Below are 26,804 nucleotides of genomic sequence, written 5' to 3' on the forward strand. Positions count from 1 at the left end.
GGGATGGGTGCTGGTGTCAGATGGGTGCTGGTATCGGATGGGTGCTGGTGTGGGATGGGTGCTGGTGTCAGATGGGTTCTGGTGTCAGATGGATGCTGGTGTCGGATGGGTGCTGGTGTCAGATGGATGCTGGTGTCGGATGGGTGCTGGTATCAGATGGGTGCTGGCGTTGGATGGGTGCTGGTGTCGGATGGATGCTGGTGTCAGATGGGTGCTGGCGTTGGATGGGTTCTGGTGTCAGATGGATGCTGGTGTCAGATGGGTTCTGGTGTCAGATGGGTGCTGGTGTGGGATGGGTGCTGGTGTCAGATGGGTGCTGGTATCGGATGGGTGCTGGTGTGGGATGGGTGCTGGTGTCAGATGGGTTCTGGTGTCAGATGGATGCTGGTGTCGGATGGGTGCTGGTGTCAGATGGGTGCTGGTGTTAGATGGGTGCTGGTATCAGACGGGTGCTGGCGTTGGATGGGTGCTGGTATCAGACGGGTGCTGGTATCAGACGGGTGCTGGTGTTGGATGGGTGCTGGTGTCGGATGGGTGCTGGTGTTAGATGGGTGCTGGTGTCACATGGGTGCTGGTGTCAGATGGGTGCTGGTATCAGATAGGTGCTGGTGTTGGATGGGTGCTGGTATCAGATGGGTGCTGGTGTTGGATGGGTGCTGGTATCAGACGGTTGCTGGTGTCGGATGGGTGCTGCCTGCAGGGTTATGTGGGGTCTAATCCTGGCTCGGCAGCACCACGTCACGGTCAATCCACAGGTTATGAATTCTGGAGCCATGATAATTCTAATTATGAATCGAAATCCATTGCCTAGTCCAGATTCATAGTCTAGTCCAGATTCATAGTCTAGTCCAGATTCATATTCTAATCCAGATTCATCATTCTGGATTCATTCAGCCACGGGGTGTGCGCGTTATGAGTTCTGTGGATTGGAGGGTAAAAGGCCACCGATAAGGTGAATAACGAGAGCCTCCCCGTTGTCTTCCTCCCCTCCTCCTCCTCCTCTCCCACCCCTCCGGCCGCCCAGACAAGGGAGTCACTTGTCCCACACCACCACTTTGACTGTCAACACCAACCCCAACATCAGCATCAAGTCCGAGCCCGTCTCGCCCAACCGGGAACGCAACACGGCCACCCCGCTCAGCACCTTCCCCCACCAGCCCCGGCACGAGCCCACCGGCCGCTCGCCCGTCGACAGCCTCAGCAGCAACACCAGCTCCTACGAAGGCAGCAGCGAGCGGGACGATCCCACCCGCCCCGATTTCGGCTCATCCCTGGGCCTCCTGCGACCCACCAGCGAGCCCGAGGGGGAGACCCCCTCCGTAAAGCGCATGCGCTTGGATACCTGGGTCACATAACGGGTCTCCGCCATCCCTGGGAGCGTCGCCGGCTCGCAGCGCGGCCACGGTGGGGGGGTGGGAAGGGTGGGAGAGGGGGGGGCACGGGGGCAAAACGGGTGACGGGGATGGGATGGGGTGGGGGGGAAAGTATCATAAACTGCCTGAGAAATAGCTTTAGGATTCCGTAGGCATTCATTCTAGCGCAGCAGGTGCCGCACGCGGTACGGCCGGCGGCTGCGGGCTCGGGAACGGCCGGGGCTGCGGCGAACGGGGGACGGGAGTCAAATAGCCGCTCCTCGCCCCAAAACGCAGATCCTGGCGAGATCCCCGCGAGCCGGAGCCGGCGGGGACATCGCGGTGTCCCCGGGGAGGTCGCGAGCGGCCACGCACGGAGCGTCTCCAAAACGCGGTTTGGCCGCGATGCAGCTCTCAGGAAGGGCGAAGGGCTTTGGCAGGTGCCCGTTTTCCTTAAAGACAGTTTTCCTCACCCGTTTTTCCTCCCCCAGCTCGGGCGGGCAGGTTGGCATTGGCGAGCCCGGCTTCCAAATGAAACACGACGCCTAAAAGCGTGGTCGGGGGAACTCGGAGCAGATTTTTAAGGCTTAATCCTGTTTGCAGCCTTTCTGGCAAATAAGGGAGCTCCGCTATTCCTGGCCATAGGCATTTTAAAAACCTTTCCCACCTTGACCCCAAAATGCAGCGGTTGGAGGGTTTGGAGGGGCCGGGTCCGTTCCTGCTGGTAGATGCTTTAGGGATGGGGTTTTGGCCCTGCAAACGCTCTTCTCCGCTGCCAAATGGTGACCGGAGCCTCTCCGGGAGCTGCTTTGTGGCCAACGTCCCCCCAAACCAGCCCAAAAAGAGGGGAGCAAAAAAATCACGCTAGGATTTCGACCTAACGATACCAAAAAAAGTTGATAGTTATGATGAAATGAACGGGGGCGACTTGCGAGCGGTTGGAGGACGAGAGGAGAACGGGAAGCCCTTCAAAAATGGGCTGAAAACGGGAAAAACAATGGCCAAAGAGGGAAAACGTGGCCGCATCCTGCCCGGTTGGGCACAGCGGTGCACGAGCTAAAGAGGTGATTGCAATGAATCTGGCACATCCCTTCTGAGCTGGCGTCTCCATCGCCTCTCGCCGGCGGTGAAATCGGTTTCGGATGCAGGGACTGGGCAGAGTGATGGAGGCGGCCGGTGCTTGGCCCACGGTTGAGCTGCCGTTGGGTACCGGCATCTCACCGCATCTCCCCACAAAATCCCCGCCTTGGCGATCGAGCCATGGAGAGATAGACCAGCTAAGATTCCTCGCTTAAAATCTTGGAGGTATCCAATCGAGTTGTTCCAAATGATGATTTATGGGTGTTTTTTAATGCGAAATTTTGAATCCCCTCTCCTGCTCCAACGCTCCGGAGGGTCTTGGGTGGGCACCGGGACCCCCGCGCCGCCAGGGCGGGCTCCCGGCTGGTTTTGTGCGGTTAAACCTTCCACCCCTGGCTCTTCTCCCTGAGCGGGTCCAGCGCTGCGCCGGGATCTCGCCCCGAAGCGCCGGCGCCGATCTCCCTCCGCCCGGCTCCCCGCGGGATGCTGGAGAGCATCGCGCCCACGACGTACCGGACACGCACCTGAGCTCTTTGCACGGCCTTGCTTTGGAAATTAGGCGGGATTAACGACATCTCATCAATCTCATTGGTTTGTTTCCCTTCTTCGCCGTCCTGCAAACCAACCAAACGCTCGGTGAGCGGCGCGGCAGGAGGTGAAGACCCCCCCGGAGCCGGCGCCGCTGGAGCTGGCGCTGAGCGACCCCGCGGGGGCCAAAACACCCCAACCCCATTGATGCTCATTAACCTCACGCCACGTTCCCCCTTCTGCCTTGAAGCTGAGAGCCTGGAAATAAAGGAGACCCAACCAAGACGCAACCCGGCGCCGGGTTATGGAGAGATGCAGCTTGCCGGCGGCGGGGAAAGCGCCGGCGCGGTTCGGCACAGCGCCAAACCAAACCGTGCCGGAGCGGAGCCGCAGGACTCATTGATCCCCACGGGCGAATCCGGCTCGTGGGAGCCGCCCCGGCATCGGCTTCACCACAAAGCGCTTTTGGGGGTTGGTTTGGTGGGCGTCTTTATTTGGTTGGGCGCTCGGGGTTATTTTCTTACCCTATTTCTTCCATCCAGGTCATTACTCTTTATTTCTCCCCAGACTGTAGCATCCAGTCAACTCCTCCTAATTTTCAAAAGACAACGAGAAGAACGACAATCTAAGAAACCAACACCCTCCTTTGTGCTTCGATAAATGCGTTTCTGATCTAATTTGATTTCTCGTGCTCATCTGTACTGTTGACAGTTCCAATTGTGTATAATTTTCCTTTTTTAATTTGGAATTTTTCGCGTTGTATAGGGTTTAGTTTTAAAATATATATATATATATATATTTTCCATTTTTTAAAAAGGGGTGTTGCAAACAAACAAACAATTGCACGATTTAAATGACAATAGTTAAAATGCTGCAGTTTTTAGAGATGTGGAAGCAAAATGGAGCTTATTTATTCTCAAAGGCTATAAAGGTGTAAAATGCATGAAGAAAAACAAACAAAAAAACATTTACAAAAAAGGAAAAAAAAGACAAAAAAGTGTAACCTGAACAAAGTGTAGCGTTAAAATTAATTTTAAACGATGACAACAAGAAGAAAAAAAAAAAGACAAAAAACAGCTAATATATTGTGTTTGGGCTAGTTTGCTTTTGTTTTTAATTGTTCCTTTTTTGGAGAATGAAATACAATTGTGTATATTTTCATATAAGAAGTATGCACTGATATGTTTCGAAAATGATATATTACTTTCTAAAAGTGTGGTTACTTACCAAAGTCTGTTTCTGATCTTTACCTTCTTGAAATCCCTGTGGAGCCTGGAACACGCGCGCTCGGGGCTCGACGCCGCGGGGCGGATCCAGAGGTAAGCGGGGGGTTTGCACCCCCGGGGCCGGCGCCGAGTGGTGTGACCCCCCCACCCCCCCACCGGCACCAGCAACGCCAGGACCCCCTGCTCCCCACAAGTCAATGGGGACGGGGGAGCCCCTGTTCCCATCGGGGCGATGGGGACTCCCTGGTCCCCGTGAAGCGATGGGGATGTGGGACCCCCTGATCTCCATGGGGCAATGGGGATGTGGGACCCCTCGGTCCCCATGGGGTGATGGGGACCATCCTGGTCCCCGTGGAGCCATGGGGACGCGGGACCCCCCAGTCCTCAGGGGGCCATGGGGACATGGGACCCCCTCATCTCCACGGGGCGATGGGGACATGGGGACCCCAGTCCCCATGGGGCGATGGGGACTCCCTGGTCCCCAAGGGGCGATGGGGATGCGGGACCCCCCAGTCCTCATGGAGTGATGGGGACGCAGGACCCCCTGGTCCCCATGGGGCGATGGGGACCCCCCAGTCCTTGTGGGGCGATGGGTTCCCATGGAGCAATTGGGCCACGGGACCCCCATTCCCCTCGGGGCAATGGGGACCCCCTGGTCCCCATGGAGCAATTGGGCTGTGGGATCCCCCAGTCGCCATGGGGCGATGGGGACGCAGGACCCCCCAGTCCCCATGGGGCGATGGGGACGCAGGACCCCCCCGATCCCCTTGGGGCAATGGGGATCCCTTGGTCCCCACAGGGCGATGGGGACACGGGACCCCCCAGTCCCCATGGGGCGATGGGGACATGGGACTCCCTGGTACCGGGCTGGCTGGTTTTGGAGACATGGTGCTGGTGCTGGTGGATGCGACTGCGGTGCCAGCGCTGGGGGGGTGGCTGTGCCCCCCGTCCCGGGAAGCTGGTCTTTCCCTGGGTTTGGCAGAGCCGAGGGCAGCGGGATTTTGGGGGGTTCGTGCCGGCGGCGGGGACTGGCCGGATCCGTGGTGTCCCTCGATGGGACGATGCGTTGCAGGGGGGCAAATGCAGAATAAAGGGGACGTCCGTGTGCCGGGGGCCGCGGGGAGCGAGCGGGGTCCGTGCCGCCGGCATGTGCCGGGGTAACCGGGCTTGTGGCCCTGGCTGGTGTGAGGAGGAGGAGGAGGAAGGGGACGTGGGGTCGGGCTCAGGCGATGCTGCTGTGACAACCGTAGGAGCAGGATGGGGTGACAAGTCACCTGCGCACCCCGGGGGGAGATTTGGGAGCGGAGCTGGACCCTAAATGGCGCCTCAAACTTCAAATGCGTTATCTGAGCTGCCGGGATGTGTTGAGGATGGTGATGGATGGATGGATGGATGGATGGATGGATGGATGGATGGATGGGGACAATGTCACCTGCGCCGAGGGGCTGTGGGGTGACCAACTGGGTCCGATGTGAGGGCACGGGGTGACCCCGCGCCCACGGGGTGGTTTGGGGAACCGGCTGTGTCGGGGGCTCAGATGGGGCTGCTTGTGCTTTGGCGCTGGGGGCTGTGGGAGATGCGGTGGGTTGTGGTTGTGCAAGGGGCACCCCCGAGCTGGCGGGGAGACCCTTGGATTGTCACCGTCGCGTTGTGTGACAGCGTCAGGGCTGGTGAAAGCGGAGCTGGTTGCAAAGGGCCGCGGGTGGTCCCGGGATGGAAAGCGGGGCGAGGAGGAAGAATAAGATTTCCTTTTTCTTCCCCGCTTTGTCACTTTCTTCTTCTCAAAAAATCTCAGCGATGCAGGGAAAAAATAATCCTTAAGAATCCCACCTCCTGCACTTCCCCCCCATTCCATTGAAATCCCCCCAGTGCTTTTGTTGGAAAGTTGGTCACCTGCTCTGGAGAAAACGCTGCTGGGGGCGGGGGCTCGTGGGGGCCTGGCCGTGCCGTGTCTGTCCCCAGTGCCGCGTCCTGCCCCCCCCCCCCATCAATTGGGAGATTTGGGGAGATTTGGAACACCCCAAGCGGCAAAAATTCATCCCGTCTGCCTCTCCTGGGGCCACGGGCGAGTCTGTAACCGCAGACGGCAGCTGAAGGTTTGCTCTTGTTTCCCATTTTCCCATCATTTTACTCTGGCTCTTCTCTTCTCTTCTCTTCTCTTCTCTTCTCTTCTCTTCTCTTCTCTTCTCTTCTCTCCTCTCCTCTCCTCTCCTCTCCTCTCCTCTCCTCTCCTCCTCTTCTTTCTTCCCTTCCCTTCCCTTCCCTTCCCTTCCCTTCCCTTCCCTTCCCTTCCCTTCCCTTCCCTTCCCTTCCCTTCCCTTCCCTTCCCTTCCCTTCCCTTCCCTTCCCTTCCCTTCCCTTCCCTTCCCTTCCCTTCCCTTCCCTTCCCTTCCCTTCCCTTCCCTTCCCTTCCCTTCCCTTCCCTTCCCTTCCCTTCCCTTCCCTTCCCTTCCTTTCCCTTCCCTTCCCTTCCCTTCCCTTCCCTTCCCTTCCCTTCCCTTCCCTTCCCTTCCCTTCCCTTCCCTTCCCTTCCCCTCCCTTCCCTTCCCCTTTTCCTCCTCCTCTCTCCTCCTCTTCTCTCTCTTTCCTTCTCCTTCTCCTTCTCCTTCTCCTTTTCCTTTTCCTTTTCCTTTTCCTTTTCCTTTTCCTTTTCCTTTTCCTTCTCCTTCTCCTTCTCCTTCTCCTTCTCCTTCTCCTTCTCCTTCTCCTTCTCCTTCTCCTTTCCCTTCTCCTTCTCCTTCTCCTTCTCCTTCTCCTTCTCCTTCTCCTTCTCCTTCTCCTTCTCCTTCTCCTTCTCCTTCTCCTTCTCCTTCTTTCTCCTCCTCTTCCTTTTCCTCCTTTTGCTTTTGCTTTTCCTTTCCTTCTCCTCCTCCTCCTCCTCCTCCTCCTTCTCCCTTTCCTTTTCCCTTCCCCTTCCCTTTTCCCTCTTCCCTTTTTGTCTTTCCCAACAACAACCTCAACCAGACGTACAAACGATGACGTTTTCGCTACCTCCGCCGCTGTTCCCCGGGATGCCCGCGCTGGAGCTGCCAAGGGCCTTCCCTTCCCATTCACCTTCTCTCCAGAGACTTTATCTCCCATATCCACCTTTCTCCCCGCTCCTTCTCTCTCGCTGACCTTTCACTCATCGTATTTCACCTGCCTACTGTAACTGTAAATAGCGAGTTTCGATATGTTAGCGACGGTAACAGTACAGAGAACTGTTTGCGTTTGGATTTTTTTTTTTTGGTTGTATTGATATGAAACGAGATTCTATTTTTGTCAGAGTATATTGTAATAAGACCGACTTCGGACATGGCCGAACTGTACAGATATTTCTTGTTTAACCCTCTTGGCTCTTCCCGTACGCCCCATCCCTCCCCACTCCCCGATTTTCCATCCCCATTGGGTACCCGGCCGGGGATGCGATGACTTGAGCACTAGTGATGCTTTTCCCCAACGCGCTCGTGTGTCACCCCAAAGAGCTCGTGTGTCACCCCAAAGTGCTCATGTGTCACCCCAGAGCGCTGTCATGTCACCCGTGGGGTCAGCAACACCTTTGAGCGAGTCCTGGCAATAGGGACCCAATGGGTGCGCGGGGACACTTGGGCTCCCGGCAGGAATCAGGATGCTCCCAGCTCCCCTCTCCTTCCCCAGCCAGTGGAAAACACCTTTATTTTCGGGTTTATTCCTCTGGAGCTGCATTTTCTAAGAGCAACGCCTTTATTTCAAATGCTTGCTTGAAGCCAGAAGAGGGTGGTGTGGCTCAGGGAGCCGCACTGGGCATCCCACTGCACCTCGGCTGGTTTTTGGGGGTTTAGGACACCCCCAATGCCATGAGCAGAGCAACACAAAACGTCGCCGAGCCACTGCCCCCCTACATTTTACCACCAGCTTCGTAGTGGGGAAAATAAGGGATTTCTTGACCTCGCTGGTTTGCGGAGGAGGATTTTCCCACCAGAGCCACCAAGGTGTAAATGCCGGCGCGGTTCTCCGAGCGGGAACACGCGGCAGAGCGATACGGAGCATCCTGGGTGGAAACGGGGATGGGAGCATCGCCGGGATGTCCCCGTGGGCTCCCGGTGTCTCCCTTTGAGCCGAGGGACGAGCAGCCTCCCCGTGGCTCTTTCGCAGCCGTTTGCAGGCAAATCCGGTGCTGGAACGAGCCGGGACCGTGGCGGCTGCGCCGCTGCGGCCCCTCGGCGAACGGGTCCCTCTGATGGCCGCGTGTTGGGTCCTCGTTCTTCCGCCGTCCCGTTTTCATGTAGCGCGCTCTGCAACAACCTTTGCAAAATAGGCAAGACCCTCAAAATGATGCACTAAAAGGTGAATAAACCGACTCCCTCCCCAACCGGTGATGGCCGCTCGGTGTCCTGCGCGGCTCAGCCCGTCTGCGCCGGCACAGGTTCTCCCCCAGGATGCTGCACAGAACGTGCGCTTCCCCGAGTAGTTTTATTTATTGTTTTGAGAAGCAATTTAAAAGGAAAAAAAACAAACAAAAAAAATACACCAAACCGTGTATCTATAAATATATCTATATTTTTAACCTTTTGGTTTTTTCCCGATGCTCCTCCGTGTGTGTGTGTGTGCGTGTGTGTGCGAGTCAAGGGGCGCTGCGCCCGCGGGTGGCGGATGGGGACAGCGGTGGGACGGTGACACTGGTGGGATGGTGACACTGGTGGGACGGTGACAACAGGGGAACGGTGACAAAACTGTGACAATGGGGGAATGGTGACAGCGGTGGGACAGTGACAACGGGGAAATGGTGACAAAATTGTGACAATGGGGGAATGGTGACAGCGGTGACAACGGGGGAACAGTGACAAAATTGTGACAATGGGGGAATGGTGACAGTGGTGCGTTGGTGACAGCAATGGGATGGTGACAGCGGTGGGACAGTGACAATGGGGGAACAGTGACAACGGGGGAATGGTGACAGCAGTGGGATGGTGACAATGGGGGAATGGTGACAGCACTGGGATGGTGACAGTGAGGGGACGGTGACAGCGGTGGGTTGATGACAGTGGTGGGATGGTGACAATGGGCGAATGGTGACAGCGGTGGGATGGTGACAACGGGGGAATGGTGACAACAGGGGAATGGTGACAGCAGTGGGACGGTGACAATGGGGGAACAGTGACAACGGGGGAATGGTGACAGCGGTGGGATGGTGACAATGGGGAAATGCTGACAGCAGGGGAATGGTGACAGCGGTGGGACAGTGACAACGGGGGAATGATGACACCGGTGGGACAGTGACAGCAGTGGGATGGTGACAGCAGTGGGACGGTGACAACGGGGGAATGGTGACAGCGGTGGGACAGTGACAGTGGGGGGACGGTGACAATGGGCGAATGGTGACAGCGATGGGACGGTGACAGTGATGGAATGGTGACAGCGGTGGGATGGTGACAATGGGCGAATGGTGACAGCGGTGGGACGGTGACAGTGATGGAATGGTGACAGCGGTGGGATGGTGACAGCAATGGGACGGTGACAGCGATGGGACGGTGACAGCGGTGGGACGGCGACACTCGTCCTGCGGACGGGACGCAGGGACCATGGTGTCCCTGCTCCGTAGCAGCTCTTGGGGCGCGACACATCGCAATCGAGCAGCGGCGCTGGGGGGGCTGGGAGCATTTACACCACGAGCTCGTGGCTTTAACCAGGATCTTTGACTCATTCCGTCTTTCTTTTGAGTATCCGCACCCTGTCTGAGAACCTCCCGAGTGCTGGGGACGCCGTGGCCCCCGTCCCCGTCCCCTCCCGTCCCCGCTCCCGACCTGCACCCGTGACAATCAGTGGCTCCTTCCCAGGGACTGCAGCACGTGGTTGAGACGTCCGTTGCGTTTTTCAATATTCCTTTTTTTGTGCTGTATGGTGATGCGTTATTGTATATTCCACAATAAGAAAAGAAAAAAAAAAGAGCTAAAAAAAATGAGAATAATAATAATAATTACCATGAGAAATTCTTATGAGTTTTGTTTGGAAACTCTTTCACTATATTTGTTGTAAAGAGGTTTACTATTAAAAAGAAAAAAAATACACGTTTCTGATAACTTTCTGTGCCTCTGGTTCTTTCCTTCCCGCCCTCCCCAGACCCCCCTGGGCTGCAGTGGGGGGCGCTGGGGGTCTGGGGCTCCAGATCCCACCAGAAATCCCAGTGAGGTGGGGATGCTGGGGTGGGGATGATTGGGAGGAGATGCTGGGGTGGGGATGTTGGGTGGGGATGTTGGGGTGGGGATGTTGGGGTGGGGATGTTGGGTGGGGATGTTGGGGTGGGGATGTTGGGGTGGGGATGTTGGATGGGGATGTTGGGTGGGGATGCTGGGGTGGGGATGTTGGGTGGGGAAGTTGGGGTGGGGATGTTGGGTGGGGATGTTGGGTGGGGATGTTGGGTGGGGATGTTGGGGTGGGGATGTTGGGTGGGGATGTTGGGTGGGGATGTTGGGTGGGGATGTTGGGTGGGGATGTTGGGTGGGGATGTTGGGTGGGGAAGTTGGGGTGGGGATGTTGGGTGGGGATGTTGGGTGGGGATGTTGGGTGGGGATGTTGGGGTGGGGATGTTGGGTGGGGATGTTGGGTGGGGATGTTGGGTGGGGATGTTGGGGTGGGGATGTTGGGGTGGGGATGGTGAGATGGGGATGTTGGGGTGGGGATGTTGGGGTGGGGATGCTGGGTGGGGATGTTGGGGTGGGGATGTTGGATGGGGATGTTGGGTGGGGATGCTGGGGTGGGGATGTTGGGTGGGGATGTTGGGTGGGGATGTTGGGTGGGGAAGTTGGGGTGGGGATGTTGGGTGGGGATGTTGGGTGGGGATGTTGGGGTGGGGATGTTGGGTGGGGATGTTGGGTGGGGATGTTGGGTGGGGATGTTGGGTGGGGATGGTGGGTGGGGATGGTGGTTTGGGGATGGTGGTTTGGGGATGTTGGGGTGGGGGTGCGGGGTGGGGATGTTGGGTGGGGATGTTGGGGTGGGGATGTTGGGTGGGGATGTTGGGTGGGGATGTTGGGTGGGGATGTTGGGTGGGGATGTTGGGTGGGGATGTTGGGGTGGGGATGTTGGGGTGGGGATGTTGGGTGGGGATGTTGGGGTGGGGATGTTGGGTGGGGATGTTGGGGTGGGGATGTTGGGTGGGGATGTTGGGTGGGGATGTTGGGGTGGGGATGGTGAGATGGGGATGTTGGGGTGGGGATGTTGGGGTGGGGATGTTGGGTGGGGATGTTGGGTGGGGATGGTGGGTGGGGATGTTGGGGTGGGGATGTTGGATGGGGATGTTGGGTGGGGATGTTGGGTGGGGATGTTGGGGTGGGGATGGTGAGATGGGGATGTTGGGGTGGGGATGTTGGGTGGGGATGTTGGGTGGGGATGTTGGGGTGGGGATGGTGAGATGGGGATGTTGGGGTGGGGATGTTGGGTGGGGATGTTGGGGTGGGGATGTTGGGTGGGGATGTTGGGTGGGGATGTTGGGTGGGGATGGTGGGTGGGGATGGTGGTTTGGGGATGGTGGTTTGGGGATGGTGGTTTGGGGATGTTGGGGTGGGGGTGCGGGGTGGGGATGTTGGGTGGGGATGTTGGGGTGGGGATGTTGGGTGGGGATGTTGGGTGGGGATGTTGGGTGGGGATGTTGGGTGGGGATGTTGGGGTGGGGATGTTGGGTGGGGATGTTGGGTGGGGATGTTGGGTGGGGATGTTGGATGGGGATGTTGGGTGGGGATGTTGGGTGGGGATGTTGGGGTGGGGATGTTGGGTGGGGATGTTGGGTGGGGATGTTGGGTGGGGATGTTGGGGTGGGAATGTTGGGTGGGGATGTTGGGTGGGGATGTTGGGTGGGGATGCTGAGGTGCTGGAGCAAGTGGAGAGAAGGGACCGGAGCTGGTGAGGGGCTGGAGCACAAGTGTGATGGAGACTGAGGGACCTGGGGGGTTCAGCTGGAGAACAGGAGCTGAGGGGAGACCTTCTGATCTCTGAACTGCCTGAAAGGAGCTTGGAGCCAGGGGGGGTCGGGCTCTGCTCCCCAGGAACAAGCGCCAGGAGCAGAGGAAACGGGGCAGGGTGTCCCTCCCGGCTGAGCGAACAGGCCAAAGATGCTGCAAGGGGGCACGAGAAACTCCGTGGTACCCCCTAAGAGCATCCTGGGCAGCCAGCCGCTAAGAGCATCACCCCAGTTGTGGGGTCTCTGCTGAACAAGGGGTGTCCACGGGTCCTCGGACTGGCTGGATCCCTTGGGGACAAAGGACAGGGTGTGGGTGGTGGGATGGGACACCCCTGTGCAGGCAAGCGGGACCAGCCCCAGCTCCAGCGTTCCTGTGGCCGGCGCCGCTGCATCCCACTGTCCCGCATCCGTGGGAGCTTGTGCCTGTGCACGGGTCACCCGAGGGAGCTGGGACAGCAGCAGCAGCTCCTGCCACCGGGCCCAGGTGACACATGGAGTGTCCCCACCCGAGCAGCCCCACCTCAGTATCTTCACCCCAGCATCCCCACCCAAACAGCCCCACCCAAATATCCCCACCCAAACAGCCCCACCCCAGCATCCCCACCTCAGTATCTTCACCCCAGCATCCCCACCCAAACATCCCCACCCAAACAGCCCCACCCAAACACCCCCACCCCAGCATCCCCAGTGCTGAGTCCAGTGGTACAATCCCACATAAAGCTTTTCCTGGTGGGTGTCGGAGCATCATCTGTCCCGCCCCCGCCCCCCGCCCTGCCCCCAAGGGATTTCTGTTGGGCTCCCAGTAAATGTCACTTCCAAACGGCTGCTGTTGCTTTGGGGGTGCCCATCGGACACCTCAGCTGGTTGCTGGATATCAATGGGGCCACGCTGTCCCAAGGGATGTCACCACAATGTCCCCAGGGATGTCACCAGGTCATTACCTGCAGCGAGGGCAGCGAGACTGGATTTAGGAACAATTTCTTCCCCAAAGGGCTGTGGGGCATTGAACAGGCTGCCCAGGGCAGTGCTGGAGTCACCATCCCTGGAGGGCTGGACAGACGGACATGAGGTTCTCAGGACATGGGGCAGGGACAGGGGTGGGGAACGGTTTGAGTCCATGATCCTGAGGGGCTTTTCCAACCAAAATGATTCTATGAAAGGCTGCCTCCCAGAAAAAAAAACACCCCAAAATTTCACCCCCAAATTCCCTGCTCCTGCAGCCTCCCCAGGGGGTTCAAGCCCTGACCCCTTCTCTGTTTCCTTTAATGTTTAAAATGCAAAGTTATTAAGCGACTAGAAATTAAAGGCCTGTCTCGGGTTGGGGTTGGGGGGGCGTCCCCTGCACGATCGCGTTTCCCCGACGCGACCGCCAGGTGGCGCCAGAGCGCAGCGCGCCCGGCGGTGATTGACAGCTGTCACTCACGGCGGCTGGAAATTCACGGTTCCAATGATTGCGGGGCTGTGGCCAACCCAGGGCTGCCAGGACGGGAGCTTTGGGTGCCAGGGTGGGGACCCCCCGAGTCTGGGCTGAATTGCTGGAAAAATGAAAAATACAGCAGTGTGCCTTCAGTCCCTTTGGACTGGAGACTCACAGAGTTATTTTGGTGGGAAAGCCCCTCAGGATCAAGATTCCAGCTACTACCCCAATCCTGTCCCTGCCCCACGTCCTGAGAACCTCATGTCCGTCTGTCCAGCCCTCCAGGGATGGTGACTCCAGCACTGCCCTGGGCAGCCTGTTCAATGCCCCACAGCCCTTTGGGGAAGAAATTGTCCCCAGGATCCCATCTCCAATGTCTATTTGTGATGCTGAGGGTGGGGAGACTCTGGCCCAGGTTGCCCAGGGAGGTGGTTGATGCCCCATCCCTGAGAACACCCAAGGTCGGGTTGGATGTGGCTCTGAGCAACCTGGTCTGGTTGGATGTCCCTGGTCTGGTTTGATGTCCCTGGTCTGGTTGGATGTCCCTGGTTTGGTTGGATGTCCCTGGTCTGGTTTGATGTCCCCGGTCTGGTTGGATGTCCCTGGTCTGGTTGGATGTCCCTGGTCTGGCTGGATGTCCCTGATCTGCTGGAGATGTCCCTGTCCATGACCAGATGGTCTTTGAAGGTCCCTCCCAACCCAAACCCTTCCATGATCACAGAATCACCATCTTAGTTGGAAAAGCACCTCCAGATCATGGAGTCCAACCATAACCCACCCCTATCCCTGCCCCATGTCCTGAGAACCTCATGTCCGTCTGTCCAGCCCTCCAGGGATGGTGACTCCAGCACTGCCCTGGGCAGCCTGTTCAATGCCCCACAGCCCTTTGGGGAAGAAATTGTTCCTAAATCCAACCTCAGCCTCCCCTGGCGCAACTTGAGGCCGTTTCCTCTGCTCCTGGCGCTTGTTCCTGGGGAGCAGAGCCCGACCCCCCTGGCTCCAAGCTCCTTTCAGGCAGTTCAGAGATCAGAAGGTCTCCCCTCAGCTCCTGTTCTCCAGCTGAACCCCCAGCTCCCTCAGTCTCCATCACACTTGTGCTCCAGCCCCTCACCAGTTTCCCCATCCCAGAAGCCGGTTCAACAATGGGTTGTCTCCACCTTCCAGAAGCTTCACTGCTGACACTTTTGGTCGGCTGAATGCAGGCGGCCGGCCCCAAATTTTCCAACAACAAAACGTTTTTGTTGAAAACGCCATTTCATCAAATTCACCCATTTTTAGAGGCCGTGCGGCGTGGCAACACAAAGCTCTCGCTCTTCCCGAGCCAGCGGGAGCCGGGGACGTAAATACCGGGGGTTTATCAAAAGGCACTTGGAGGAAAACAACGATAATGGTATTTGTATCATGGCCCTTTAGTGCTGGAGGTTCTTCTGCACCTCTGGGGATGAGGGAGCCGGAGAAGGAAAGGAAGAGCAAATCCTTTGCCCTGAACCATTCAGCCCACAGCCCATGGATAACATGGCCTTGTCTTTATGTTTCACAGAAAGAGGAGGCTGCAAGTCTCATTCCTCCTGGGAGTTGAAGCGTTTTCCAGCTCCACGTCTCAGTTTCCTCATGTAAAACAATCGTTCTCCGCAGCCACCAACTCTTCTTTGCACCATCGCTAAAAGAACAAAGCAAATGATGCTATTTCTTGGTCTTCGAGGTGCATTCTGGCGGTCGGTAGCATCAGATAACACAGAACGTTTATCTCTTGTAATATTTGGCTGTGAGTGACACTGGGACATCAGGGACAGCGTCCAGCAAGCCCATCCAAACCCTATGGCCATGAACTTGTTGATTCTACCAACCGCCCTCCTCAAACTTGGGAGGAGATTTAAACAACAGCGACAAACTGGTCTGCCTGGTGGGAATCTTCCATCAGAACGTGGCTTCTTTTTCTCCCCCTCGGAGCCCGCACTGCTGCGTTCAATCAGAACGCGAATCAAAAGAAAGCGGAGTAAATTATTCACTGGGAAGCTATTTCTGCTTTCCCCTACATATTATATATATAATATATAATATATAATATATAATATATAATATATAATATATAATATATAATATATAATATATAATATATAATATATAATATATAATATATAATATATAATATATAATATATAATATATAATATATAATATATAATATATAATATATTATATATAATATATAATATATAATGTATAATATATATTATATAATATATAGTAGATAATAGATAATATATAGTAGATAATAGATAATATATAGTAGATAATAGATAATATACTACATACTATATATACTATATATACTATATATACTATACTATACTATACTATACTATACTATACTATACTATACTATATACAATATACAAAATATACTACATATTATATATAATATAATATATACTCTATATTCTATATTCTATATTCTGTATTCTGTATTCTGTATTGTATATTCTATATTCTATATACTATACTATGTCTAAGATCTAATATCTAATATAATATATAATATGTAATATACAGTATATAGTATGTCATATATCATATATCATATATCATATATCATATATCATATATCATATATCATATATCATATATCATATATCATATATTTATTATTATTTTATCATTATATATTTATTATTATTATTCATTATTATTCTTCCTATTATTATTTGTTATTATTATGGGAGGCAGAGTTTGGGGGTGAGCAGCTGTCTTGGGGTTATTAACATTCAACATCAAGAAGCTGAGCTACGGCCACGGCGCCCGGGATGGAGAAATTGCCGGTAATTTGGTGTGTTTGCGGATGTGAACTCCAATGGTTGCTGCTCCAGCCCCTTTACGGGCAACCAGGGATGCGGGACACCCAGGGGATGATGCTGGTTTGCCCGCAGCTCCATCCACACCCAAAAGCATCCGCGTGGATTTACATCCCTGGAGACAACCCGACATGTCTCACCAGCCGCATCCAGCCCTCCATCGCACCCACCTCCACGTGCTATTGATAAGGAAAACAGCACTTGTCATAGACCGCCGACACAAAGCCCCACCTGCCCACGGCGCCGCGCTCCGGGGGCTCGGCTGGTTCGCTGCCGACGTGACACGGAGCCGGCTCAAGGATCTAAACATTTGGGCAAAGTTGCCAAAACGGCTGGGAGAATAGCACAGAGGGTGCTTTTGGAGGGAGATTATATTAGTATTAGTATTAGTATTAGTATTAGTATTAGTATTAGTATTAGTATTAGTATTAGTATTAGTATTAGTATCAGTATTAGTATCAGTATCAGTATCAGTATCAGTATCAGTATCAGTATCAGTAGTATTACTGTTACTATTACTATTACTATTGCTATTGCTATTGCTATTGCTATTGCTATTGCTATTACTATTACTATTACTATTACTATTACTACTATTGCTATTATTACTATTGCTATTATTACTATTATTACTATTATTACTATTATTACCATTATTACCATTATTACCATTATTACCATTATTATTAATAATTCCTATTATTCATTATTATTATTTCCTATTATTATTATTGTTATTATTATTTCCTATTAATAATAATTATTATTTCTTATTATTATTATTATCATCATCGTCATTGGTATTATCACCCAAGCAAGCCTTGGGCCTGTACATTGATAAACGCCCAACACGGCGCATTGTCCTCAGTTGTTAGAAGCACAAACCTTTTCCTCGCCTTGCGTTTCCCTTTTTTCTTATCATTTTAATTCTCCATTCACGCTCCACGGCACAAACTGTAAAAAATACATTTTCAAAACGACACCCCCAGCCTCCCCCCCAAAAAATAAAATCAGGCGGGTCGAGACCTTTCTGTTAACAACCCTCCACCCCATCCTCCAAATCTAAAGTAGTGAAGGATTTTGCGGAAAATAATGGATCATTTTCCCATTTACCCATGATTCAAGGATTAATAACTAATCCCATCAAAGGACATCTGCTTAGATTGTTCCTTGTCAGTGAAAGTAAATAGAGCCTTTTAGTCTTTAGACCTAAACTCCTCTGAGGTTATTATGCCGAGGGAACCTCCTACAAGCGCTCGCTTTCTCTTCTGCTCCTGCTGTGCCCAACCCTGGAGGGAGAAAGCAAACTTTGCGAGTCCCTGGACATAAAGGTTATTTGCTAGAATGGAGGAGACTTTTGTGAGAGGCCGGGTAAGCTGAGACCCTCACCCTCCCCTAGGCCGGGCTTTAGCGGGGGGTTGAGCCGCATTGTGCTGCCGCTGGGGTAGATTTACCCCCATTCAGGTCGGCGATGCGGTGGCTTTGCTCCTCCGAAATGCTTCTCCTGTTTTGGGGTGATGCTTTGGGTTGAATGGGATGTTGGTTGGGGCTGGGGGAGAAAATGAGGAGTGGGAGGTGGGTGCAAGGAGGGATCAGGGGATGGTGGAGGTTGGGAAAGACGTTGGGGGTGGTTGAGTCCAACCGCACGGCACCAGAGTGTGGAAAAGGGCTGAGACGGGTCTGGGCGGCAAAAGACCCGCGGAATAATGAACTTCTTGTTGAATAATATCGTATGGCTTGTTTTCCCATCACCCGACTCCCCAAAAAGCCCTTTTGGAGGATGGAGCTTTTCTCCAAGTGGCTTTGGCCACCTCAGCTGAACCCAAACGGGAGCAAATTGCCCCAAAGAAGAGGAGCCCTGTCTGCCAATATTCACAAATGGGTCTTCCCAGGGCACAAAGACCCCCCGGAGGAGACACCCCAAAAATCGGGGTCTCCTTTTCTCTCCTTGTACCGAGGTGGAAATGACTCCGAGGCGCCTGTGCCAGGGCTGCATGTTGTGAGCATTGCAGAACATCTGAAATTAGACTGATTTTCCCTATTTTCCCCTATCAGAACACGGCTGAGCGTCTCACCCATGAACACCAGCTATGGATTTAGTATTTTGGGTCTTGCTTTGGGAAAAAAAAGCTTTCTCAGAGATACAGACAAAAAAAAAGCTGCTCCACCCTCTCCCTGATGCACACAGAAATACAATAATCACAAATCGGCGGTCCAAACTCTGAGCTATTGAGGGAAATCTCTCAAAACCCGAGTGGAAATGGGTGTTTTGGTGTGTGGGGACGCTGGTCCCGCTCTGCTCGCCCTCCCGGCCCTTTGGACCCGATGCCTCCGTCATCCAGACTCAGCTCGGAGCTCCGGCGTAGGGAACAATTGCAGGCGAAGCCAGTGGGAGTTCAAAAGGAGCAATAGTGAATTAAACCATAGCAATTTCCCCTATTTTCTGCCGCTTAAAGGTGCACGCTGGGAATGTTTAAATATCCTTGTTATCCCCTTCAATACCTAGCGAACGTTGTTTTAACGAGCAGGGCTGTAATCAGGCCACGTCCGTGCCAGGCATCTCTTACTAACAACCGCCATTCTCCAAAATGAGCTGTCCAGATCCCATCCAAAGCCCTTTGAAGCAGAAGAAAAGGCACCTGCTGGACTGAGTGCTTTGGGCAGCTGTGCGAGCCGGGGAAGGTGCCGGGGAGACACTTTACCCACTTTTATTGAGACAAAACAACTCCCCTCCACTATAGGAAAGGAGAATTTTTATGTTAGAGGCGTTTTGTTGTTGGGTTTTTTGGTGCGGTTTAATTGCGTTTCGGTTTGGTTTGGAGATGAGCTGAGAGCCAGGATAACATCACATCCCGCATTACCCATTTTCAGCCCTCTGCCGCTCCCCGGTTACTCGGGCGCCTTTAAATGCATTGAGCTGCATTACACCTTTTGGGTGAACTGTTCCAAATGTCCACTCGAGGCAGGAAAACACTCACTGGAGAGACCTGGTGCAGGGCGAGGGGTTTGTCCGGTGGGGATCGTGGTCGGGATGATGGGAAACGGGGCGCATGGCCCGTGCGCGGCTCCGGAGCTTCGCTGCTGCTTCCAAATGTGGCTTTTGTCACTATTTTCTTTGTCTGGGTGGATGCTGAAGAGCTGGTGTGGCAGAAATGCCCAGTGAACGCCGTTATTTGCAAAGTGCAGGACATAAGGTGGGTGGGTTTTAGAAACACAATTTAATTAGAAATTAACCTCCGGACATCTCTCTCTCCCCCAAATCTATTCTGCTCAGCCACCCGTACCCCAAGTTGTGGTTTGACTTGGGCTGCAAGGAGCATTTCAACCAAAACCTGTGTCTGAACATCAGACTGTATCAACAATACACACTCGCCGAGGCGGCGGTTGCTGTGTGGCCATGGGTTATAGAAAAGAAGCCCATGCGGTTTGTCTGGAGTCACATTTGTGCAAATCCTTAGCCAAAAACTCTTGAAACCATCTGTGGCATTTCTTACAGAGCTCAAACATCTTCTGAATGGAGCAACTTAGAGCTGGTGGGTGAAAATGAGGGAACGGCCCTTAAAAATCCCACCAGGGAAGGCGTGAGCTCTTCCATAGTGGGAACCCACCCTACAAAACCACCCCGGCCTCAGGGGTGCTCGCTGGTCTCCAGCACCCACCAGTGAGCAAAGGGACCATCAGTTTCTTGGCCCCAAGCGGGACGAGGCTGTGGGTGGAATGGGGGGCGTTTCACCCCCTCTATGTGCACCAAGATGGGCTCTGGGGGGGGTGTTTTGTGTAGATGGAGCGTGTGGGTCTTGTGAATGCGAATTAAACATTGCACACACGCAGCCTGTGTGCACCACACGCTCTTGCACGCTTGCAATGGGTGCTAACGTATGGGGCTCACATATATGGGGCATGCTCGGATGGGGTATATGTGCACCCCAAGGGTTTCCGAGCAGTTTGGGGGGGGGTCTTGCTGGTGAATTACTCGCCCCTTTTGCAGCAGGCACCCCCCTTTTTGCAGCTCCCCGATGTGCGTGGGGCTGATTGAGGCTGGGGGGGCAAAGCTTGGACCCCACAGGGCTGCAGCACTTTGCTAAAACTCATCAATATAAACCCCGAGGGTTCCCGGACCACCCGCCCCCCCCACAATGTGTCCGGTGCGCTGCAAACCAGCCCAGCACCGGCAGCGCTTTTGGGTGGAATTAGGAGGTTTTGGGGGGTTAATTTGTATGATCTCAACGAGTATTTTCCAACCGGTGCGGAGGTTGCGCGGCTGCGTGCGGGGGAACCGCTCCCTGCGTGTTTTCCGTGGGTCCCCGGACACCCCCCGCCGAAAATCCCGCCTTTCCGAGCTGAAAATCCTCCTGGATCAGCTCAAATTAACGCCCCCCCCCCGCAGCTCGGAATTCACCTTCTCTCCTGAGCTCGCTAAAAACAAAAGAAATAAGCTCAAAACGCATGTTTTTCCTTAAATAACGCCCCTTGAACTGCGAATCGCTGCCGCTGGGCAAAATCAATGTGAGATGAGCCGAGTACAAAACTGGAGGCGAAGGCGGCAATTCCTCGGTGGTTTCAGAGGTAATTCCGAAAATCTGGGGCGAGTTTATTTCTATCCTCTCCCCCCACCCCAAACCCTCCTCTTTAAAATTCAGTAGAAGAGAAAATAAATGAGCTTTGCGGCTCAAAATAAAATGAAGATGTGACAGGTTTGGATACACATCACCCCGGGCTCCTCCGAAGGCAAAAGTCGCCACTTAATTGCTACTTTGGGGTAAGGAGGTGGGAAAAATATCCATCTGGTGGGCGAAGCCGCCGTCCCCACTCGTGGGCAAAGTGATGCCAAATCCACTCGGGTTGGAGGGAGGATTTTTGCAGGGAAAACGCTTCATCTCGTTGGTCGTCGGTAACTGCGGCTTTGCCAAGAGAGGGGGAACCGAAAGGGATTGATTTGGTTTGATTTTGGTTCCAAACGGTACTCTCTGCATTTCAAAACCCGCAGATTTGCAGGAACTAGCGGCTTCGTTCTCCGGATAGAAATAAGAACTAAATCCGAATCTAAAAGGTGTTGGAGCGGCGATGCCCGGGGGGAAAGGACGGACCCCTCCGCCTGTCGCCGTGCGGGTTGGTTCCCGTTGCTGGCCGTTCACAGTCAATAAGGGAATGAAAAACAACTAAAAAACCCGGTAGCTGAGGAATGGATGAGGGATGGGGCAGAGGAATGGATGAGGGATGGGGCAGAGGGATGGATGGATGAAGGATGGGGCAGAGGAATGAATGAGGAACGCAAGGAGCAGCGACTCGGATGGGGAAAAGCGGCTCAGCCGCCGAGCTGCAAATGCAACCGCTGCAAGGGGCTTTTCCCAATGGAAAAAGAAAAGGGACGAAGAAACCCCTGCAAATACCTTTCCCCCCACATCTGGCTCAGGAATGACCTGGGCTCATCGTCCCGAACGGGCAAAGCGCTTAAACCCCCCCTGGCTGGGCTGGTGCCGCCTCCTCCCCGCAGCCCTTGGGGCTGGTTTGCTCCTTTTGGGTGATTTTTTAATAGTTCTATATTTTCTTATTCTTTAAACCCCAAACCACGTTGAGCGGAAGGAATCGATTCCTGATTTCATTTCCTTCCCGTTATTTTAGGGTTTGGGTAGCTGGCGAAATAGAGAAAAGATTGTTTCTTGGCAAATATATATCTAGATATCCAAAGTAAGGAAGAAAATTTAAGTCCGACTTGAAATGGGCATTATGGTCCTTTAGTAAAACTGGATTAGGGTCTGTGGAAGGAGGAAAACAAATTCATTTCCCAAATAGACGGGGGAAAGCACAGAGCCGGTTCTAATTCCATAAAATGCCAATGTTCCCCCAAACCCGCTCCTGCGGTGACACTCCGGGCTTTGAGCCGCGATCAGGAAATGCCAGGGGGACTTTGCTGCTAATCTGTGCTTATTAAGCAAAAAGAAAAGAAAAAACTAATTAAAAAAAACGACGATGCTTATAAAATTGGAGGCAACTCCTTATTGCGACAAGGGAACCCGCGGTCGAGCGTGTGCGCCGCAAAAATCGCCGCTTTAGGGGTTTGTTGTTGGGGTGGTTTGGAAATACAAGGTAATAAGTCGGGAGTTACCGTGAGGATCCGCCCGCAGCTCCAGCGCTCGGTCCCCGGCGGGGCCGCTACCGGGCACCGGATTTTCCCCCCAATTAACGGGTTCTTGCGGGGTCCGGCCCGCAGCGATGGCTCAGGGCACCGTCTGGTTTTGGGGGGAATTGGGGGGGGTGTTCTCCTCGGAGCTGAATTTATTTCAAAGGGAAGAAATTCTCTTTGAATTAGGGAACAAATTCGGAGCAGCCCCACGGGACCCGGCCACGCGTGTTGCACCCCCGAGTTCTTTGTACACCCGCGGCCCCGCCGCCTTCCTTTCAAACCACCCAAACACCCACATTTTTCTCCCCTTTCCCCATTCCCCGCACGCCCCAATTCCCCCCCCCCCCGAACCCTGGTGCGGTTTTTCTCGCATCGTCGCATCTCAACCCTCCGTGGCTGCGGAGAAAGAGAGAGGTTGCCATATTTGCATATATGGTAATGAGCTCCTAATTGCCAGCCTTGCTGTGCTTTGCTGATCGATTTCGAGCAATACATAGGTTAAGGAAGCTTGGAAATATCGCGGCTCCCCTCCCCCCTCCGGACCCCCCTTGCGATGGAGCTGGCCCCGCATTTGCATCGCAACTTTTTTTAACTCCACCACGTATACTTTACGTATAGGCTACGTGGAGGCTCCTCGGCCGCTCCTATATATCCTTACGCCGGGCACGGCCCCTTCTCCTCCTCCTCCTCCTCCGGCGGCGGCTCCGGCCTCGGCACCGGGGGAAACGGGGAGCGGGGCAGGAGAGACGGGCAGGGAGGTCAAAGCAGGGCAGTGTGGGCAGGGAGAGGAGGGCAGGCAGGAGAGCCGGGCAGGGAGGGCAGTGCAGGCAGCATAGACAGGCAGGGAGGGCAGTGCAGGGCAGTACGGGCAGGGAAGGGAGGATAGATGGGCAAGGAGGGGAGGGTAGAGCAGGCAGGTAGGCAGGGCGGGCAGCCAGGGATGCCAGGCAGGGCAAGCAGTGCAGGCAGGGCAAGCAGGGCAGGCAGGTGAGCAGGGCAGGCAGGGGAAACAGTGCAGGCAGGTGAGCAGGGCAAGCAGTGCAGGCAGGACAGGTAGTGCAGGCAGGAGAGCAGGACAAGCAGTGCAGGCAGGTGAGCAGCGCAGGCAGGTCCCGCCGGCCTTACGGGCGCATCCCCCGCAGAAGCCGCCGCCCCGAAGTGGGGTGAAGAAGTCGGGGATAACCCCGGGGGAGGCCGGGCCGGGATCCCCTGGCTCCCACCCCCCCCCCAGCACAAGCCGGTGCTCAGCGGGCCGGGCCGGGGTGCGGAGCCCCCGCGGAGCCCCCGCGTCCCGCGTTGGGCCGGCCCCGCAGCCGGACAAACAATGTGAGACTTGGCGGAACAAAAGCCGCGGGGCTTGGGTTGCTGAACACGTCTGAGGCCAGACGAGCCGCGCAATTTATTGGACTTGGTGAGAAAATCATAAAAAACCCACCAAAAAATAAGGGGGGGAAGCCGGCGGGGAGGGGGGCGCGGAACTGCAAGGATCCATCTCTAAAAGCGTCTTTATTCGGGGCTGGGGGCGGCGGGACCGGGCTGGGGATGCCCCGGCAGCAGGAGCGGGACTGGGAGCGGGGGGGTTCAGCTCCTGCCGCCGGCCGTGCCCGAGGCGGGGGTTGCGGGACCCCCCCGGGGCCGGCTGCAGGATCGGACCTTTCCCAAAAGCCCAGGGGGCAGGTGGGAGCCTCCCCCCTCTTTCCTCCCCCTTCCCTGCTAAGAAACTTTGGGGACGACCAAGCATGGCCCCCCCGAACTTTCCTCCACGGCGGCCCCGGGCAGGGATTATCATAGAAACGCCCTGGTCCACTCCCCCCGGCCTTTCCACGAGCTCGGGGGTCACTCAGACCCACTCTACGTGGGGGGGTTGCACTGCCTCTCTTCCCGCTTCCTCTCTTCCCTCCATTCCCGCTTGGGCTTCGAGTTTTGGGGTGCCGAGACCTCCCCGGTAATGTGCCCTGAGCAAGAAGAAGCCTGGCAGGATGCGACCATTCCCCGCCCCGCGAGTCCGTGGGCTCATTGTCGCCCTCCACGAACCTCCCGCTGGTGGGCACGGAGCGGACACCGGCGCTTCCCACGGGCCTTTGTGTTTTGCTTCAGGGGACGATCACGGTGCGACCCCCGCACCCGTGGGGTGGGTAGGGGGGGCTCCCCCAGACCCCCCTTCTGCCAGCGGCTTCACCCCGGAGCATCCGGGCGTGTTGCGAGGGGCCGCGTCGGAGCGTGTGGCCGTAGTTGCGTGGGGACACGCACACGGGTGACCCTGGCGGCCGGGACACCCCCCCCACCCCAGCCGGGCTTTGCTGCGCGCTGAGAGGAGGATTTTTTTGGGGGGGCGATGCGCAGAGCTGGGGGTCCTCGCGTCCTCACCTCGTTATCGAATGATCAAATCCTGCTGGATGGGGCTGAAACCACATTAAATGCGAGCGCGGCCGTTCCGCAGCTCTTCCTCCCCTCTCCGCGCCTGAGCGGCAGCGCGGGGGTTTCTCCCCCATCACAAACTTCTCGTTGCGTTGCCTTTTTGGTGGCTTTTCTTTTCTCTCCCCACCCCGACCAGCTTCGAGCTTCTCCTCTTAATTCAAACCCTCCCCGTTAATTTCTGCCTCGGGGCGGCCTTGCCGAGGTTCCCCCGCTGCAGGCCGGGAAGTTGACCCCCAAAAAAGCGGGTTTTATCAGCAGCCAGATGTGCTGCCGCCGGTACAAATCCCACACGGTTTTTGCCTATTATTTCCCCCCTGAAATCATACATTTATATTTTCCCCCTATTTTTCTTAAAAACGCGCATCCCTGTCCTTAATTTTCCCCATTGACGCGGCGAAAAAGCAAACTGGGCAGCTATGGTTATTCTTTTCGGTTCGTGCGTTGATTCCCGTCTCTGGACAAAAATCCCTCGGTTCCCCTCAGCTCCGCTTCGTTTTTTATCCCTGGGCAGCCTCAAAAAACCAAAAAAGGCTTTATTTCATATAATTGCGTGCGTGCGGATTTTAGAGCCCGAAATCGCCGTATGTGCAGCGGGTCCTGTGATCCCGCGATCTCGGCAACGGTTCCTTGTGGTTTGGTGCTTGTGGTTCTGTTTGGCTTCATTTTGCCTAAAGCGACTCCCTAGAAAAGCAGCAAACAGGTTTTTATTTGCTAATGAAACCCAAAACACACCCGCAAATCGCTTGTGTCCTTCCCTAAATCCTCTCGGATCGGGACGTGTCTAACACGACGTTAACATTAAAAGAGATATAAATGCACTGTCATCGGGATAATCCCGGGGAGGATATAAATTCGAAAGCTTTGCAGCGTGTGTCGGGATAAACGGCAAAATTCGTCGTGTTTCTTCTTTTTGGCGTGTTAAAAATAATAATAATTAATAATAATAAATCGGGAGGAGCTTTAAACATAAATTTATATATATATATATTTTTTTTTAATAAAAAGGGAACATAAAAAGAGGGAAAGACGCGCGGTTGTGTGCGGAAAAATCGCGTTCCAGCGAGGGAGGGGACGGATCGAGGCGGTCCCGGGGCTGCGGGGGCTCCGGTGCCAGCGGCTCGTTAACCGCCCCCTCCCTCCCTTTTCTTCCAGGACAAACCTGCGGCTCCGGCCTCGCTTCACCCGCCCCGCTCGGCCCAGGTGGGTCCCGGGGGGCGAATTGCCGGGGGGTGGCCAGTCGGGAAGGGTCGTGTGCGGCAGCTTGGGGGGCTGTGTGCGGGCTGGGTGCCCCCCATGGGTGCTGCACCCCCATCACCCACACACACCCCTGCGGTGTTCCCAAAATCTGTTGGTTTGCCCCCAAACGGGGCTGGATGGGTTCGTTCTGTCTGGGTGCTCCCCAAGACCTCCGGTCCTCACCCCATTCCCCTTTCCCCCCCTCCCATATTCCTGGGCCTGATGGGAGCCACTGGTGGGCTCCTGTTTTCCCAGTGGGAGAAACTGGGAGAGGGGACCCCAATGAGAGAATGTGTTGCTGCCCACGCTGGTGACACTGGTGGGAGAATCTGTTTTGGTGGACGGAAAACCCACGGCCAACCCGCTGCCCTAATCCCGTAGTCTCCGTCTTGGTTGTTTTTACACTAGGAGTAATATTTCCAAGGGGTAAGAGGAATTTTAAGAGAAAAGGGGGGAGTAATAGTAGTAATAATAAATTAAAAGAAAAATGAAACAAATATGAACCCCGAACACCCATTCTTGTTTGAGGAAAAATTGTGTTATTAATTTTGATGGTATCTGTATTATAAGAGGGAAAATAAGATGGTAATTAATAGACGGCCCGTGGGGTTAAAACTACAGAAATAAAATAGCATTTGATTTCTGGTTGGGGTGTGT

General features: G+C 54.6%; 2 protein-coding genes across 16 annotated transcripts in view; one reads left to right on the top strand and one right to left on the bottom strand.

Moving 5' to 3' along the window:
• The window catches only part of MEF2D (myocyte enhancer factor 2D), a 75,703-nt gene extending 74,303 nt beyond the window's left edge, over positions 1 to 1,400 (top strand). For all 15 annotated transcript variants that reach the window (XM_082073407.1, XM_082073397.1, XM_082073410.1 and 12 more), the window contains one exon: positions 1,025 to 1,400. In XM_082073407.1, the coding sequence (XP_081929533.1) occupies positions 1,025 to 1,355 (331 nt within the window). In that variant the 3' untranslated portion in view covers positions 1,356 to 1,400. The remainder of the gene's footprint in view (positions 1 to 1,024) is intronic.
• CRABP2 (cellular retinoic acid binding protein 2) overlaps positions 1 to 26,804 on the bottom strand; it is a 355,112-nt gene that overhangs the window by 205,969 nt on the left and 122,339 nt on the right. The gene's annotated exons all lie outside the window — the stretch shown is intronic.

The sequence above is a fragment of the Streptopelia decaocto genome (genome assembly GCF_964273445.1).
Source record: "Streptopelia decaocto genome assembly, chromosome: 26".
Classification (NCBI taxonomy): domain Eukaryota; kingdom Metazoa; phylum Chordata; class Aves; order Columbiformes; family Columbidae; genus Streptopelia; species Streptopelia decaocto.